The sequence below is a fragment of the Ornithorhynchus anatinus genome, chromosome 12 (assembly GCF_004115215.2).
Source record: "Ornithorhynchus anatinus isolate Pmale09 chromosome 12, mOrnAna1.pri.v4, whole genome shotgun sequence".
In the NCBI taxonomy this organism is placed as follows: Eukaryota; Metazoa; Chordata; class Mammalia; order Monotremata; family Ornithorhynchidae; genus Ornithorhynchus; species Ornithorhynchus anatinus.
The window spans coordinates 24,479,287-24,496,979 of NC_041739.1; the positions used below are offsets into that span (position 1 = coordinate 24,479,287).

General features: G+C 37.5%; 1 protein-coding gene across 4 annotated transcripts in view; it reads left to right on the top strand.

Moving 5' to 3' along the window:
- Positions 1 to 17,693, top strand: part of SLC10A7 (solute carrier family 10 member 7) — a 167,355-nt gene that overhangs the window by 41,785 nt on the left and 107,877 nt on the right. For all 4 annotated transcript variants that reach the window (XM_029076823.2, XM_016227925.3, XM_001511226.5 and 1 more), the window contains one exon: positions 15,201 to 15,239. In XM_029076823.2, coding sequence (XP_028932656.1) covers positions 15,201 to 15,239 — 39 coding nt within the window. The remainder of the gene's footprint in view (positions 1 to 15,200; positions 15,240 to 17,693) is intronic.

The window sequence follows — 17,693 nt, forward strand, 5'->3', positions numbered from 1 at the left end:
TGGTGACACTATATTATATTTCTATAAAAACCACTACAGTGAATTTTTTTACTTCAGAAAAAGCACACATTTTAATTTAAAATGCAAGCAAACACTTAGCTGTTAATTTATTTCCCTGAAACATAAAAGTAATACTCTTTGGAGTTGCTGAATGCATTGCTTAACTAGACTTGTTAATTCTGTTATAGATGATACGTCTTCAGAATGATCTGGGGACAAGACCTTTAAGTGTTTTTATAACAGTTTTAAGATCTCTGAGAATTCAGAACTTAAGAGTGTGCTTGGGAGGTTGTTATTACTCTGCATCTTTTTGAGAATACCTTCTCAGATATATATATATATTTTTGAGAAAGTCACTTGCAGATATAAAATGTTGGGCCAGAAGAAAGCCTCAGGTTGGCAGAGTTACTTATACACCATTGTTCATCTGGGCCTCTTTATTAAATCATCTTCTGGCAGTCCATTAGTTGTGGTGTTGCAGCTATTGCCTGATCCACTATGCTAATATGCTTTCAATCACCAAGGCAAGATCAGTCTAGAAAAGACTTTCAGTTTGTTGTAATATTTATGGTTACTAATTAAGTTTACTTTTTATTTTTAAAGTACCCTTAACACTGGTATGGAAAAGTGCCATTTCACAGATGTTACATTTTTAATTGTAACATGCTCTAAATAGTTAACAAAATTCCTGGGCTTGTATTTGCCAAAGAAAGGCAGTCAACCAGTTAGTGGTATTTACTGAGCACTTACAGTGGACCCAGCACTGTACTAGGTGCTTGGAAAAAAATTAGGCATTATGCTTTGCTGTATTATACTCTTCCAGTGTATAAATGATCTTGAAGCACAGGAATACCAAGTAAACACAAATTTATATTCAATAGAACAGTCTATTGAAAGTTCTTACAACTTTCATTCAAAAGTTTAATAAAGTAAGTATGGTCCGTATGGTCTTTACCATCTTCATTTTGGGTGCGGCCTTTCCTTCCTGTAGATAGGAGCATTTATATATGTGAGCATATCTCGTGTTAGTGAATATGGGTCTGCATATGGACATACAAAAATGGGGACATGAATAGTTGTAAAATGGAGAGGAGAAATGAATCTGGATGAAGACCAGTATTTTCACTTTCTTGTCATTTACACACATGTCCTGGCATGTATGTATGTATATGTGTGTATATGTATGTATATGTATGTGCATAATGTGTGTATACACATATATCTATAAAGAGAGAATGTGTGTATGTGTTTTAGCTTACTTCAGTTTTTAGTCCTTTGAATCTTGGCAGAACCTCTCAATAGTATTGATTTAAACTCCCTCTCCTACACAGAACTCCCTCTGTTCAAGTATTGAATTTCAGTGGAGCTTCCATTAAAAATCAGTGGAATGCTTGATGTTGACTGTTGAAACCAATGAAGTAAAGCGCTTTAAATAATAATTCAGCATTTAATTTCCAATTGATATAAATTTAATTTATGATGTTTTCTTTAATCTTTAATGAACATCAGACTGAAGAGTTGAGCTAACATTTTTTCTTATTATTCACAAAGAGTGTTTCTATAGATGTGTATATATATATATATATATTCATTTATATCTTTTGGCTCATAGAAGAGCTTTTTAAGTTTAATGGGTCTAGTAGATTAGAGATCTAAAGTAGATCAGAGACCAAAGCTAAGATTTGAAATGATCCATTTTTTGTAAATGCAGTTAAGTTAGGGTAAAGAAGATAAAATGTCTGTTTTGGGGCTTTTAATCTTGAAATGTTGTGACTGTTTACAGCTAATGTAATGTGAATTAATATACGTCATCTCAAACCCTGGTACATTAGATTGTTCAGAGTAGGTACCGATATAGGTTTCAAGTTGTAGGTACCAGCTTTGAATTCCAAGTTTGTAGGTGCCAGTTACTTGTTCTGAGTTGTAGAAAATATATAGGAAACTGACATGGAAACTTAAGGCAAAATTTTATAAAATAATAGCCATAACTTTTTTTCAAATATGATTCAAGGGATTCAGAAATAAGAAATACACAGCAATCATGTTTGATGAAACTGGTGATAAGTCAGAAAAATACAGAGCAGAAAATCAAAATGGCTATGACATCTGATTCTTTTTGCACTTCAACAAAATTGATCTTTCCATTCGCTTTTCTGTGAGAAAGTACGATGGCATGAAGAACTAACAGCATATTATATAGTTAAGCTTGAAAAGACCGTTAAAAGTGTTAAAAGGCATCTGGATTGTCCTAAAAGGGTCAGTTTGCACATTAAATGATTTTTGTTGGATGGTTAAGGTGTCCATTTTCTTCTGCTATTTAGAACCACAATTTTTTGTATGCATTTTAACTGTAATTTAAGAGTCCCCCTGTGCTCAGAAAGGAATCTGAATATATGTGCCTTTTTTAAAGCTGCATCAAATAGTGGGTTATTCCATCAATACAATGGAGTGACTGGGAGCTGTAGTTGGAACAATATGTAAAAATACAGCTTGTGAAAGATTTCCTTTATTAACTGTCATCATCCACAGAATATATGTTCAAATAAACGTTGTGTAATAACTAAATTTGAGATTAATAGGCCCCTTAAGAAACAACAAAGTCATTCAGAATAGTCGGTGAAAAATAGGTTGTAAGACTGTAACATGCGCATATTGTCCTGCTTACATGCTCTCTCTGGTGTCATTCCCATTTATCAATGTCGGCAGGCTCTGTTCTCATTAAAACGCTCTTGCACAAAAGCAACTTAATTTTCTTAAGAGGAGAGGACACCTGATTCAATTTAGCACCCACAACCAGAAACTTGAAACAATATATATAGTAGATATATAGTTTTTTCTTGAATTGAGATGAATGGTTACACACAAGAACAACAGAAAACCCCTTGGCCAACAATAAGGACATTAAATATATTTTTCCATTCTTGTCTAGAAATGGATTTGTGGAAACAGTCAAGTATTGAGCACAAATTCATCTTATAGGGGAAAGGCAGTTAGTTAGCTATTAAAATTCAGTGTGGAGAGTATCAACAAAAATCTTTCAGTTCTCAAAAAATTTTTAGAACAAGAAATCAAAAATGATTCTTGGAAGGCCACTGTTTACTGTCATAGGCCCTAAAATTACCTGTTTTGAAAGATGCCCTGCTATTGTTTTACAATATTCTTTTAGATTTTTCTGTTGAGAAGAAGCTTCACTACTGTAATAATATGAGGCACTATTGTTAGCTTTGTGTTCAAGGTACTAATTGTTTTAATAAATGATGGCTTTCCTAAATTTGAATGTGCCCCAGTTGGCTTTCCTTGATTAATTTCTAATTTTCTCACCTATCTCCCCCAACTCCCCTATCAACACTTCTGGGCCACCTAAGTACTCCAGTCCCACACAACACACTAATGTACATGTTTTATATACTCTGTTACTTCATCCTAGCTGTAGTTTACTATAGTGTCTGTCTCCTCCACTAGATAGTAAACTCTTGAGGGAAGGGATCTTGTCTAATTCTGTTGTAATCAATCAACAGTAGTCACTGAACACTTACTCTGTTCAGAGCACTGAACTAAAGGATCGGGAGAGTACAATAATTTTAGTAGATACAATCCCTAACTTCAAGTAACTTACAAAGTGTAGGGAGAAACAGACATTAAACTAAATTACGGGTAGGGGGAAGCAACAGAGTTTTAAAACCCTTCATTATCCTTCATTGTATGTATGAGGAGGTGAGTACCCTATTGCTTAGGTGATGCAGAAGTTCTGGAATATTATAGGGGGTGGAAATAGAATGGGGAGATCAGCAATTAATTGAGGAAGATTTTTCTGGAGGAATGTGACTATAGTAAGACCCTCTTTCTACTCTGGAACTACTTCCCCTTCATATCTGACAGACCACCAATCTCTCTACCTTCAAAGTCCTACTAGAATCAGATCTCTTTCAAGATGTCTTCTCTAAGCCCTCATTTTCCCTATTACCCTGCCTTTTCTGTTGCCTGTCCACTTGGAGCATCCCACAACCAGCTTCGCAACACTTATTTATTTATTCTTATACTTTGCTATTTCCCCTGTCTGTATTTTAATGTCTGTCTCCCTCTCTAGACTTTAAGCTCCTTGTGGGTAGGGATTATGTCTTTCAAAACTATTGTATTGTACTTTCCCAAGTACTTAGTTCAGTGATCTCTGCACACAGTAATCACTCAGTAAATACCCTTGACTGATTGACGAGCAGTGCTGGATGCGAAGGATGAGGGAGTTCTAAGCAGGGAGGAACGGGTGATTAAGAAAGAGGTCGACAGAGAAATGAAAATGAGGCACAGTGTCTAGGTTGGCTTGAGAGGACTGAAGGGTGTGAGGTGTTACCTCATCTGTAAAAATGGGGATTACAACTGTGAGCCCCATCTGTGACATTGCCTGTGTCCAGTCTGATTAGTCTGTATCTAGTTTAGCGTTAAGTGTAGTGCCTGACATATAATAAGCTCTTAACAAATACCATTTAAAAAAAATGGATTGCAGTGGGTGAAGATTAAGGATAAGTAATGGGGACAAAACTGATGAGTACCTTAAAGCCAGTGGTCAGGAGTATCTGATGTGGTGAGGCATGGACAACCATTGTATTCTCCCAAGCATATTTAGTACAGTGGTATGTACCCACTAAATTGCGGAATATTCAATAATCATTTCATTCTGAATTGTGAATCAATAATCATTAATCAATGCAGTGCAAACATGTAAAATGTATTACAGGCTCATTAAACTTTGTTCCTTTTGTTACTGTATAGATTCCAAAGTAACTAATAGTTTTAAATGAATTGCAAATGGGGTTCTTATTGTCTAGAAAGAGATTATATTGTGGGTATTTTGTTTTAGGGTTGATACAACTACTTAAATACAGTGAAATTTCATCTTACATATGCATTATGCGTGGTATATCATCCTGCCAGCTATTCAGAATTAACTTGTTTAGCCTAAATTTAGTTCCTTTTGCAAAGTGCATTACAGTTATTTTTATTAACATTCTCTAGACATGAAGATTCTGAGTATCAGAAAGGCCCAACATTTTTATATTGTAGCCCCCGAGTTCTGGATTACTGGGTAAGTATGTGAGAACACATCGGTTTTATAAAAGGAGGAAAATCCACTGTCCAAGTACAGGGCCCTATCCTAAGAAGTGCAGGAGGAGGCAGGAAGTGGTTAGGAATGGTGTTTGAAAAGTAAAAGTTCTACTGTCTTCCTCATCAGTAGGACCGACAGTCTGGGGTTCAGTAAATGTATTTCACTGCCTCCCCTTCATATCTGACAGTTCACCGCTCTACCCACCTTCCAAACCCAACCCACCCAAAATCACATGTCCTCCAAGGTGCCTTCCCGTACTAAGGTTTCATTTCCCTTTCGGCCCTACCCTCTGTGTTAACTACTCACTTGGCTGTGTACCCCTTAAGCATTCTAATACTCACCCCATCCCCATAGAACTTATTTGTATATCCTTATACTCCACTATTTCCCCTATTTGTAATTTGTTTTAACATCACTCTCCCTGTAATTTGTAAACTCCATGTGGTCAAGGATTGAATCTGCCAACTCCATTACATTGTACTTTCCCGAGGGTTTAGTACGGTGCTCTGCACAGAGTAAGCATTCAGTAAATGTGATTATTCTTATTGACTGCTACCAGCAGGGATAGCAGTGACGTGTTCTTTGCCCACAAAAAGCTTACATTCTGAAAGAGAGAAATAATATTTTCAAACAATTATCAAACTAAATAATTGAATATGTAATTGAATAAACATTTAAATAATTACTGAGGATGGGTATGATGATGGCTGATGGGTTTTTACTTTCCAAGGTGGTGAGAATTAATCACGAAGGTTTGTTGGAGGGCATGGGTGTTGGTCTTTGAAAATGGAAAGGTTGAGGTCTGTCGGGTTTTTTGAGGGAAGGAGTTTCCAGCTGGGAAAAAGCATGAGTGAGGAGGAGAAGGCAGGAAAGTCAAGAACTTGATGCAGTTAGAAGAAACAGTTGCAAGGAGTGAAAAGCGTGAGTTGAGTGGGTGGAGAAGAGCAATTGTGTAAGGTGGAATGATTTGAAGTCAATCGTGAAGTGTTTTTGCTGGATTTAGAGGGGCATAAGAATCCAGTGGAGAGATGTATCCCGAGTGATGCTTCAAGGAGTTGATTCAGGCAGGCATATGTAGTATAGATTGGAGCGGGGATAAGCAGGGAGTTTAGCAAGCTGATAAACTGTTGGGTAGAGAGGAAAGGGAAGATCTGGAAGAAATTTTCTAGGAAGACCTGACAGGATTAATTATGAAAGTTGAAGAACAGGGAGGAGTTAAGGATGATGTTGAGGCTGGGGTTTTGGGGACAGGAATTCCCTGAGATAGTAAAATTAAGAAGAGTGTATTTAGGGGGAAAAATGAAGAGTTCTGCTTTAATTTAAGTTTGAGATGCCAACAGGTCCAAGGGGAGATGTCTTAGAGGCAAGCCACGTGACCTAGTAGACAGAGCATGGGTCTGGGTGTTAGTGGGCCTGGGTTCTAATCCTAGCTTCATGAATATCCTGCTCGGTTACCTTGGACAAGTCACTAACTTATCTGTGCCTCAGTTTCCTCAATAGTAAAATGGGGATTCACTGACTGTTCTCCCTCTAACTTTGCCCCGTGTGAGACGGGCTTTGTGTTTTACCTGATTAACTTGTATGACCTGATTTTGTATCTGCCCCACTGCTTAGAATAGTGCTTGGCACATAGTAAACCCTTAGCAAATGCCATAATCATCAGCGTCATCACTAGGGGATATGGGAATGCTTTTAGATGAAAGGTCAGCGCTAGAGCCTAGGAATCATCTTCATAGAAGTGGACATAGTGAGTGCTTAACAAATAACTTAAAAAGTGGAAGTGGAATCATGTGAATGGTTGAGCTTGGTTGAGAAAGCAAGTATAGAGGACCCAAAATTGTCAAATGCCCACAATAAGAAGATGAGAAAGAGTGCACTGAGAGGAGAGCCAGGGTAATACTGTCAGGAAGACCTAAGCGTGATAGTGTTTGGAGGAGGAAGGACAGGTCCACAGTTTTAAAGGCTGCCAAGAGGTCAAGGAAGATCAGGGTAGAGTATAACCTTTTGGATTTGGCTATAAGGAGGTCACTGACCATAGAAATCTCAGTCTGGCCAGTGAGTTGAGAGGAGAAAAGGCTGAGATCATTAGTGGTTTTTAAAAAAATTTCATCTAAATTGCAGAAGTATTTTAATGCAATTTTAAGAATGTGCATGTGTGTAAGTTTATTATTGTCTTACCTTCCTAGTGCCTCTGAGTGTTTCTTTAAACCTCTGAGGAACAGCTGTTGGGGGGAAATGCTGGTGTCTTCCCTCCCCATCCTGCACTTCCCCACCCTTAAGTCCTTGCTGCCACTGCATATTCTCAAGTAACCCAAACAGCTTGTTGTTTAACTGAGTCTCTGTAGATCAGATGCTTCTTACTTTGCATCAAAACGTGCTTTCTTGTGGGTGGTCATGGGAAAGACAAAGGGAAGAAGCAGGGGCTAAGAACCTATCAGAATGATCACAACTGCAGATTTTTGGGATACTAACTAATGAGAATCATTATACAGTGCTATTTAATACACCTCATTTTTTTTTAAATAGAGAAGCTTTATGAGGTCTTCCTGTTTGTAGAGAACTAGTACTATATTAAGTGATACATGTCTCCAGTCAGTTCAAGTTGACCCAAAAATCAAGATATTTTTTAGATGAGCCAGTCAGATTTGGCAGTGAGAAGGTTGTTGCTCTAGCACTTTTGGCTGCAGGTGTAGTGGGTGTGACTGTGTGATTTTCAAACCATTGTTAACTTTGGTGTGACCCAGCATGTGGTCTGGAAAATAAAAACTGAAGATTGATTGAACTTGTCCTTATTCCTAAGAAACCAGGAATTTGTACGACCTGAGTCCCTTTCTTTTCCAGTTTCATCTCAGCCAACAGAAGGTGGTAGTGGAAGCAAGTACTGTTATCATTATTACTGGCTATCTGATTTGGGAAGGACAATATCCAGACTTGGGGGAGGACTCTGGATATTGTGGAAAAAAGGTTCTCCTGTTCTACTTTCTCTTGACTACATTCACACAACTACTTTATTGCCTGGGTCTGTAGGGCTATTGACAGGTCAGGAAATGGCCACAAAATGAAGAGAGATTCCTTTGCTATCAAAACAGAGGTGTGGTGGCTCAAGACAAATTCAGTGCCATCGAGCTTTTTTCGTTTATTTTTTTTTATGGTATTTGTTACTTACTATGGTAAGCACTGTACTAAGCACTGGGGTGAGTACATCCTAGTCAGAGTAGACAGAGTGCTTGTTCCACAGTTAGCTCACAGTCTTAATCCCCATTTTACATATGAGGTATCTGAGGTACAGAGAAGTTAAGTAACCTGGCCAAGATCACACAGCAGAAAAATGGCAAGCTGGGATTAGAACCCAGATCCTTCTGACTCCCAGGCCCGTCCTCTTTCCACTAGGCCACACTGCTTCTCAAGCTTTTGAGCAGCTTCTCGAGGATTTGATTGAGAAACCTCGGCTTCCAATTTTGCTGATTTAAATAAGGGGAGAGAATGGTAGAGTTCATAATGCGGTGCAGCTACAAATCCAAGGGTTGGTTGCACTTCCAGACAAGGCTCATCTATTGCCCAAATGGGATTTATGACCAAAACAAATTTCCCAAAATGATTTCTAGCCCCAGTACCTCCCCCTGCCTACAGTCTGAGCTCAGGCTACTGTTTTTACACTCTTACTGAATTCCAAGCCTACTGCTTGCATTGCAACAGGCTCAGTGCTTCGGAATTAAGGAATCTGGGAAATGACTTTACAAATGTGGGGTTACAGGAGCTGAGAAATAACTTCAGGATGTATTAAACATAGGATATGTTACATAGTTAAAGAAGATGATTTTGCAGTGAATGCAATAGTACTAATATTTGAAAAATTCCACAACTCCTCAAGCACCTGCTGCCCCCCTACTGATTGCCCAATATATTGTCACTGGATTAATGGGCTACAGTGGTCCTTTTCAGTAAAGGTCCCCAGAGGAAGAGAGGGATTACCATTCCTCTGAAGCCAGAGAGGGCAGGAGTAAGCATTGGAGCTCAGAAAATGTGTTTTTCATTAAAATTTGACAGTGGATTTATTCATTTATCCAATAGATTAATTTTTATGGTCCAAGAAGCAAAGACATAACTGAGTTTTTTCAATCAGTGGTACTTATTGAGTACCTACTTTAACTGTACCCAGCAGTTTGTAGAGTTACTCTACTGGTTGACCAATATATTGTCACTGGAATAATGGGCTACAGTGGTACTTTTCAATAAAGAGCCCCAGAGGAGGAGAGGGATTACCATTCCTCTGAAGCCAGAGAGGGCAGGAGTAAGCATTGGAGCTCAGAAAATGTGTTTTTCATTAAAATTTGACAGTGGATTTATTCATTTATCCAATAGATTAATTTTTATGGTCCAAGAAGCAAATACATAAGTGAGTTTTTTCAATCAATAGTACTTATTGAGTACCTACTTCAACGGTACCCAGCATTTTGTAGAGTTACTATAGTACAGTAGTAACTATTAACTGCAATAGAGTTAGTAGGCATAGTCACTTCCCTCAAGTAGTTTAAAATCTAGTAGTCTCTCAAAGTTGATGTTTCACCAGTAGTTCAGATATTTCCCATAAATCTGGGAGCTAGACTGTAAATTTATTGTGGACAGGGAACATGTCTATCAATTCTTTTATATTGTACTCTCCCAAGTGCTTAGAACAGTGCTCTGTACACAGTAAGCGCTCAATAAATACAGTCGATTGGTTGGAGCTCTTTGACTTACTGAGGATTAATTTCCTGCAGGGATTCTCTGGATGGTTTGAGGAGCTTCTAAAGCAAGGGACTCGCGTAGGACCCATGAGGTAGCATGACCAAGTGGAAAGAGCCTGGGTCTGGGAGTCAGAGAATCTGGGTTCTAATCTCCGCCCTGCCACGTGTCCGCTGTGTGACCTTGGGCAAGTCACATACCTTCTCTGTGCCTCAGTTAGCTCATCTATAAAGTGGGGTTTAAATCCTACTCCTTTCTACTTAAACTGTGAGCCCCATATGGGACAGGGAGTACATTCAACCTGATTAACTTGCATCTTCCCCGGCTTTTAGAACAGTGTTTAATGCATAAGTGCTTAACAGTGTTTGGTACATAGTAAGTGCTTAACAAGCATTATTATTATTAATATTTTTATTCTGGATCCAGGGAAAGGGGAAAGATGTTGCAGTTCCATTTGTGAGCTGGCCAGTCATTTGAGTGTGCTCTCCCTGGCTCCTGCAGTTGGTCAATCTGGAGTTTTCCAGGAGCACCCACCTCATTTTCCTTTCACCAGAGACAAGTACCCTAGTTCATTCTGTGGTAAGAATGGTCCTATCCAGTGCAAAAACTACAGACCCTTCTAAGCAGCTTTAAATCCCTATATTAACTTCTAGGTATTCATTGTCCAAGATTGTCAGAACTGTATTCATTATCCACTTTAAATGGATTCTGGATCATTGTGATTATCCCAGGAGAGTTTAACTGATACCAGTAATTTTCTATTTTTTTTTAATTCTGTTCCATTTCTACCCTATATTATCTTGCCAACAACAAAAAAAACTAATTCCAGAACTGTGATGGAATTTCAATGTTTCTACTACACAGTAATGTCTTTCCTTTATTTAGTGCAGTGGAGTTAACAGGAAGGTGGTGAGAATTGAATATGAGGTGATAAACAATATATAACAGTACACTGTCACAGTCAGTATGGGTGGGGAAGAGGGGCAAACATTGTGATTAGTACAAGGTAACTGAAGGGAGGACATTTTTTAAAACATAGGTATGCTGCTGCTGGCATTGAATAGTTCTGATTTCAGAGCTAGTCACAGACCTTTGCTCTCCAAAGCTGGGTATCAACCCCAGGTTTAGAAATACTGATTTATGCTCACAATGCTGTATCTGTCATGTTAAAAGAATACTGCAAATTGGAAATGTGCAGTGTAGCATTTTAGTCCTGATAGGCATTGCTAACTCTGTACTAGAGTAATCAGTTTTTATGTTTATGACAATTGAAAGTCAACTAGGTGAGAAATAAATGAGATAATTCTATTTAACTTCAAACCAGGCCTTTAAAGGAAAACACACGTTTTCATGATCCACTTCTGCCGTTTGCATTAATCTTTAGATAACATTTTTTTGGGGGTTGCTCATATAAGATTAAAATTTATAGTAACTATTATAAATTCAAAAAATAATCAAAAATAAGATAAAATCCACTGTAACAATAAATAAATATAAATAAAATGGGGGCATGCGGCAAATAATGCATTTAGGGTTGAAAAACCAGCCAACTGCAAAGAGGGAAATAACCATAGCACAACAAAATCAGAAAAGGATCCTACAGGTCAAAGTGGATCATCAGGTAAATGAGTCAGAACCTTAGTGGTTTTAAGAACAATGAATGTGATAGTGCAAGATATGCAAGATTGGGTAAATAATCCACTATTTTTCTGGGTACTCATTTAGATAGCCACTTCTAGTGTGGGGTTTTTTATATAAGGAAAAATTGGAGAAACTGGATGCAGTCTAGAATAATGGTAGGAAAGTAGGGCTTATGAGAAAGGGTAATGGAGTTATTATTATTTGAGTTTGGAAGAGATTGGATTAAGGACTATTTAGTCATGGCTTTTAATTTTGTAATTCACTATATCAGTGGAGGACTGACCAAAAAAAATGGTTTTAAATTAAGCATAAGGAAAGACTTCTTTTCAGTATTGGAAGTTATGGTATTCCCTTCCCTGATCTTTTACCAGCCCTTACAATACACACTCTTTTTTAATGATATGCACATCGCTGACTCACTTTCGGGCCCCTCTGTCTTCCACACTTCTTGCTTTGCCTTCTATTCATTCAACAGATTTATCTATTATCATTCAACAGATTTTATTGAGTCAGTATGTGCAGGATGCTCAACAATTTGTGGTATAAAACTGGGTTGAGTACAAAATAGGTTAAAAGACAAGGTTCTTACCATCAAGGATTTATCAGTTGGGATTTGTGTCCTCCTCCATCACTAGCAGCTTGGAGCCCTGTCTTAATTCATGCATCCAAAGTAGAAGGAGGAATAGAGTTGGATGATGGCCAGCAGAAGAAAACTAATCAATGGAATGTTAATAGGAAAGCATGACTAAGAATGTGTGGGGATAGAGAAAGCCAGTCAAGAGAATTCATGTATGCTCAGGTTGTGTTGTTGTGGCCATCAGATGAGAAATCTGTGACTGCTTTCTGCCTGTGGCTCTATAGTATTCTTGGAACAGCTTTTTTTTTTCTTCAGAAGGAAATCAGTCAGTATTGAGTGCTTCCTCTCTGCAGAGCACTCTACTAAGAGCTTTGAAGAGTGTAATACAACAAAATTAACAAACATATTCCCTGCCCATAATGAGCTTGCACTCTAAAAAGGGAGGCAGATATTAATATAAATTAGTAATTTATAACATAATTTAAGGATATGTACATGAGCGTTGTGAGATGGGATGACCCAATTCTACAGGGGGAATTCCCATTTGGATTTGTAGCTGTTCATTTTGCATTAAGCATGTCTGCCGGTGGGAACTTTTGCACCCCAAGATATTCTGTTCAAAGCAAAGAAGTGCACAGTCCTTTAAGGCATCTTATGTTTATAGGGTAGAATGTAGTGCTCCCGGCATGTTGGATTTTGCCTCTTGAGCTCCTGCACATGTAACCACTGAAGATTTATTCCATTTTCTTTTTTCCTTGGTGTGGGGAAGTCATGTCACTCAGGAGGTATTAGTTCTGTTCAGGAAGCATTCTGAAACCCAGGGAAAAGATGAATCAATCAATGGGATTTATTGAATGCTTACTGTATGCAGAGCATAGTACTAAGCACATGGAAAAGTACAGTGCAACAGATTTGGTAGATAGGATCCCAGTCCACAAGGACTTTACAGTTTACAGGTGGAGATAGGCATTAAATAGATAGTCTTATTGGCAGATAGTAATAATAGTAATAATAATAATAATGGTATTTGTTAAGTACTTACTATGTGCCAGGCACTATATATCAACCGCTGGGGTGGATACAAGCAAATTGGGTTGGACACAGTCCCTGTCCCACAAAGCGCTGACAGTCTTAATCCCCATTTTATAGATGAAGTAACTGAGGCACAGAGAAGTGAAGTGGCTTGCCCAAGGCCACACAGCAGACAATCAGTGAAGCTGGGATTAGAATGTATGACCTTCTGACTCCCAGACCCAGGTTCTATCCATTAAAACAGTGCTGCTTCAAATACCTTGAAGAGGGTAGTTGGCACTGGTTTCTTATTTTTCCCTTTGTCTTTAAAATGCTTATAATAGTAGTAGTGGAATTCATTAGCACTTACTGTGTGCTAAGCGCTGTAGTGGATACAAGCAAATAGGGTTGGACACAGTTTCTGTCCCAACTGGGGCACACAATCTTAATCCCCATCTTTTACAAGATGAGGTAGCTAAGTCACAGAGAAGGGAAGTGATTTTCCCAAATCACACAGCAGACAAGAGGAGGATCCAGGATTACAACCCAGATCCTTTTCACAACCAGGCCAGTGATCTAGCTGCTTCTTTAGTTGCTTAAGATGAGGGAAAATTAAAAGATTTCAATGGAGATGTCATCCATTTAATGAGGAGGAAGGAGAATACTTGTAGTGTTCCAAGTAATTTGGATTCAAAATAGTGTGAGGAAAGCATGTGATTCCATCAAGTCTTGTGGAAGATCAACTCTAGTCTGAAGAAGGTGCTTCAAGATTTCCAAGGCCACCCACTTCTCACTGTGAACATGGGAAGCCTCCTAGACCTTCACTTTTCTCTTCTTTATCCTCACCAAAGGAATTCTGATCAGCAAGATGTGCTAAAGTATGTCACTGTAGTTACACCTGTCATCGTAATGTTTTATTTAGCTGTATCTTTTTCCATTCTCCCTCAGCAACATGGAGTACCATATGCTGTTGCCCCTATCAGTAAGCAAAGGTTTCCCCAGTTTGTGCCTGTGCTTGTGCCACAGAGGAACTGCGGTCCAGTGCCATCTTTTATTGATAGGGCCAGCAAGGAAGGAATCTAATGAAATTATCAAAGCTTTGAATTAATTATGAACTTGAATAGGAGAGCTAAGCTCTCTGGAGCCAAGGATCTCATTACCCATTCACTCTCATTGCGTTCTCTTATGGAGCAGAAGGCAGGTTCAGCTACAGCTCTTAGCTTGGCTTTGGACCTTATTCAAACTTACTACTGACATCCTCTTCTTATTATGCTCTGCCTGCAAATGTCCATGATGATTAATTCCATTCTCCTCTGGATCTACAATTCACATAATTGAGGGTTTTCTTCCCCACACCCCCATTTTTCCCTTTCACTGCATATATATATTTTTTTTCCTTTCTCTTCCATCTTCGGGCTGGATGTCACACAACAGTGTCTATCCTTTTTGGGAACTGGGAAAGTCAAGATTCAGGCATAGCTTCATGGAACAGTGATTTAAAGTTAAAAGCTATGTTACTTCCATCTTATGTTTCCTGGATATTTAGGTAAGCACAAGAGTTCTAAAGTTTTTGCCAATTGCTTCTTTTATGACCATTCAAACTCAAGTTATTTCTTCTTAGAGCTAACAGTATAGCTCCTTTAATTTTTGCAGTGTTACTGATATTTGATATGTGTAGTGGATCTCATGTAATAATTGCTAGTTCATAGTGCTTAGGCTTACTGAACTATTAAAATACTGTGTGATGTAAACTAGTTAACTGCACTTCAAATATGTGTGTTTTAATCAGAATTATTTTCTTGAACTAACTAATCAGTAACTGATTTTTCTCGTCATCCAAAGTTGAGTGGATATTGGTAAGATTTCAGTTTGGTCTGGTGATGATTCTTTTTCTAGCTCTTGTAGGCTCCTAACATAGAGTGGCAAGCCTTTTCTGCTTGCTTTTTGAGTCTCGATATGTCTGAGTTCCCAAACGGGAATTTACCCATCTCTGCAAAGTACAGGCCACTGGTAATTTTTATAAACGGTGACTAACTTTGCCAAACGGTGGGTGGGTGTCTCAAGGTTGTGGAGTGAGAGAGAAGAGTGAATATCAGTCTTGTGTCTGTTTACTTTGAGTCAATGTTTTTTTCTTTCTCTCTCTAGGCAGCTGCTATATTTAATTCAGCCTTTGGAAGTTTTTTGGTAAGTAATATTAAATGTTTAAGTTGGCAGAGGTCAACATATAATCTACTCATTTGGAAGAGCTGATGGAAATTGGATATATTTTATTGTTCTGTTAAAATGCTTCTCTTTAAGTTACATGCACTAAAGAAAATTAGTTCATAAATGAGGACAATTGATCTTCCATAGTATAATTTAGGTGTGTGAGTTTTATATTCCATTTAATGGGTAAAAAGAATCAATTATTATACAAGACTCGCCTCATAGGGCTGTGTCAATATATTGATCATTTAATGAGGTCTATTAGATTACTATTACTTTGTATCAAGGGGCCAAGGATTTTGAAAAGGAAACATGACCCAGCTGGTTGAAAAGGGAATGCTAATTTACTTGGTGACATGTCATTTATTTTGCATGTTTCACTGTCAATGAAGCCCCTGTTTTTGGTGCTTTTGAGGAAACTATGGGGGAGGGAGGATTATTATTAGAAAATAATCCACAGATGTTGAGGAAATATTTAGGGAGATGTTTGAAAATCTGGAAATATTTTTGAGGGAAGGTTTTTACAAAATAATCTGAAAAAGATTGAGAGAGAGAAACCTAAACCAATTTGGCTTTTCATACAAGCAAACCAAAATCTATTTATGAAGAAGGGAAGCTTTTAACAAAGTTGAATTGGTTACTGAATTGCATTTTTTTAATGGTTCCTAAAAAAATGAGAGTTCTTGAAAAATTTGATTTACTATTAAGGGTTTTCAAAAACTGCCAAAGAATGGTGGCTTATTGTTCCCCTGTTAGTTAAATAATTTTATTTATATTCCTGAAATTTTGTCAAATGTGTGAAAATTACTTAAAAGGCAGGCTTTTCTATATTTCATACTTCCCATAAGCAGTTAAAAGAGGTTGATTTACAAATGAATAAAAATAAAATTATTGTTGTATTAGTTGCTTTGAGAGCCTAAGTAAGAAATTACTATCCTTTTTTAAAAAATGGATTGCTGTTCCTTTACCTATGTGTCTTAACTGCATTTTCTGTTGTGGACAAACATGAACAGTATATAATAAGCACACACAGAGTATGACCCACAAGTATGTATATAGGGATTTGGCATAAATGCTTGTAGAAAAGAAACTCATGCAAGTTATGCTCACCTACTTAAATTTTATAAATAGTGATAATGCCGTAGCTTTCTAGTGTCTTCTATTGTCATGGTTTAGCAGATATTTGTAATGAGGTCAATGACATATTTTCATTTTTGGTAAGGCTATTTTTAGCATGGGTAATTCTTTAAGATAATTATGTGTTAAGGGTTTGGATTTCCTTTAAGTTCCCTTCTTTTCCTTTTAAAAATGGAGACCAACCATTTGAGGGAAGGTCTTTACATAGGATAGGTCTAAATTTGAATTCATTTATTTATGAATGAAATTGTCTACTGCGTGACCTTGGGCAAGCCACTTAATTTTTCTGTGCCTCAGTTGCCTCATCTGCAAAATGGGGATTAACACTGAGAACCCCATGTGGGATAGGAACTATATTCAACCTGATTACCTTGTATCTACTCCCAGCGTTTAGAACACTGCTTGGCACATAGTAAGTGCTTAACAAATGCCATAATTTTATTATTATCATAATAAGCTAAGAGATCCAGATAGATGTACTAATCCTTGTCCTTGAAAAACATGAAGGACAAGTAAATCTGTGCTACCCAAAGTATTTTCTAGACCCCTACTTCATTGGATGTGATGAAGATTGTCTTACAGCCCTCTCAGAGGCCTAAGTGGAGAAAATTTGAGGCAGCAGAACTGAAAGCTAATATAAATTCTGTTTAATTAGCACACACAAATTAATAAAGATGCTGTTTTTAATGTTCTCACGAAAAGGAACACTTCTAAAGTTGATCTTTTGTTGTTCCTGTGATAATTGTCGGAAGCTTTCATCAACTTTTAAGGTATACGGGGGTCAAGTTATTTCTTCAGGTAATTTGGTAATTAGTTTCATACAATAGAAAACATCTATATATCATGAAAATTTCTAAGGGGAAATTAACCTATGACCTGTTGTGAGTGAGTGGTCTTCAGGTGTTCCTATCAGGGAGTCTTAAGAGGGTGTTATTTACTGGATTAATTTTGTTAAAAAGGAAAAGGAGAGATTCAGTTGATGGTTTTTTTTAAACATTCCTGTGATTTGCAGGCAGCTGGGGGTGCAAAATAAAGCATTGTACACATTTATCGTGAGTTTAATAATATCCCAAGTCTAATTAAAACACAGTGTTTTTTTAAAAAACTAATTGTTTCAGAAAACTGTTTTTTATGTAGCTGGGCTGGTAATAACTAATGATAGATGAATTCAATTTACATAAATTTCAGACCAAGAGAATATTTTAGAATCATGCCATAGAGGATTGCTTTAAGTTGAGAAGCTAATGTCATTATCTCCTCTCATTTAAGTAGTTTGGTTTACAATAATTGTGGAGC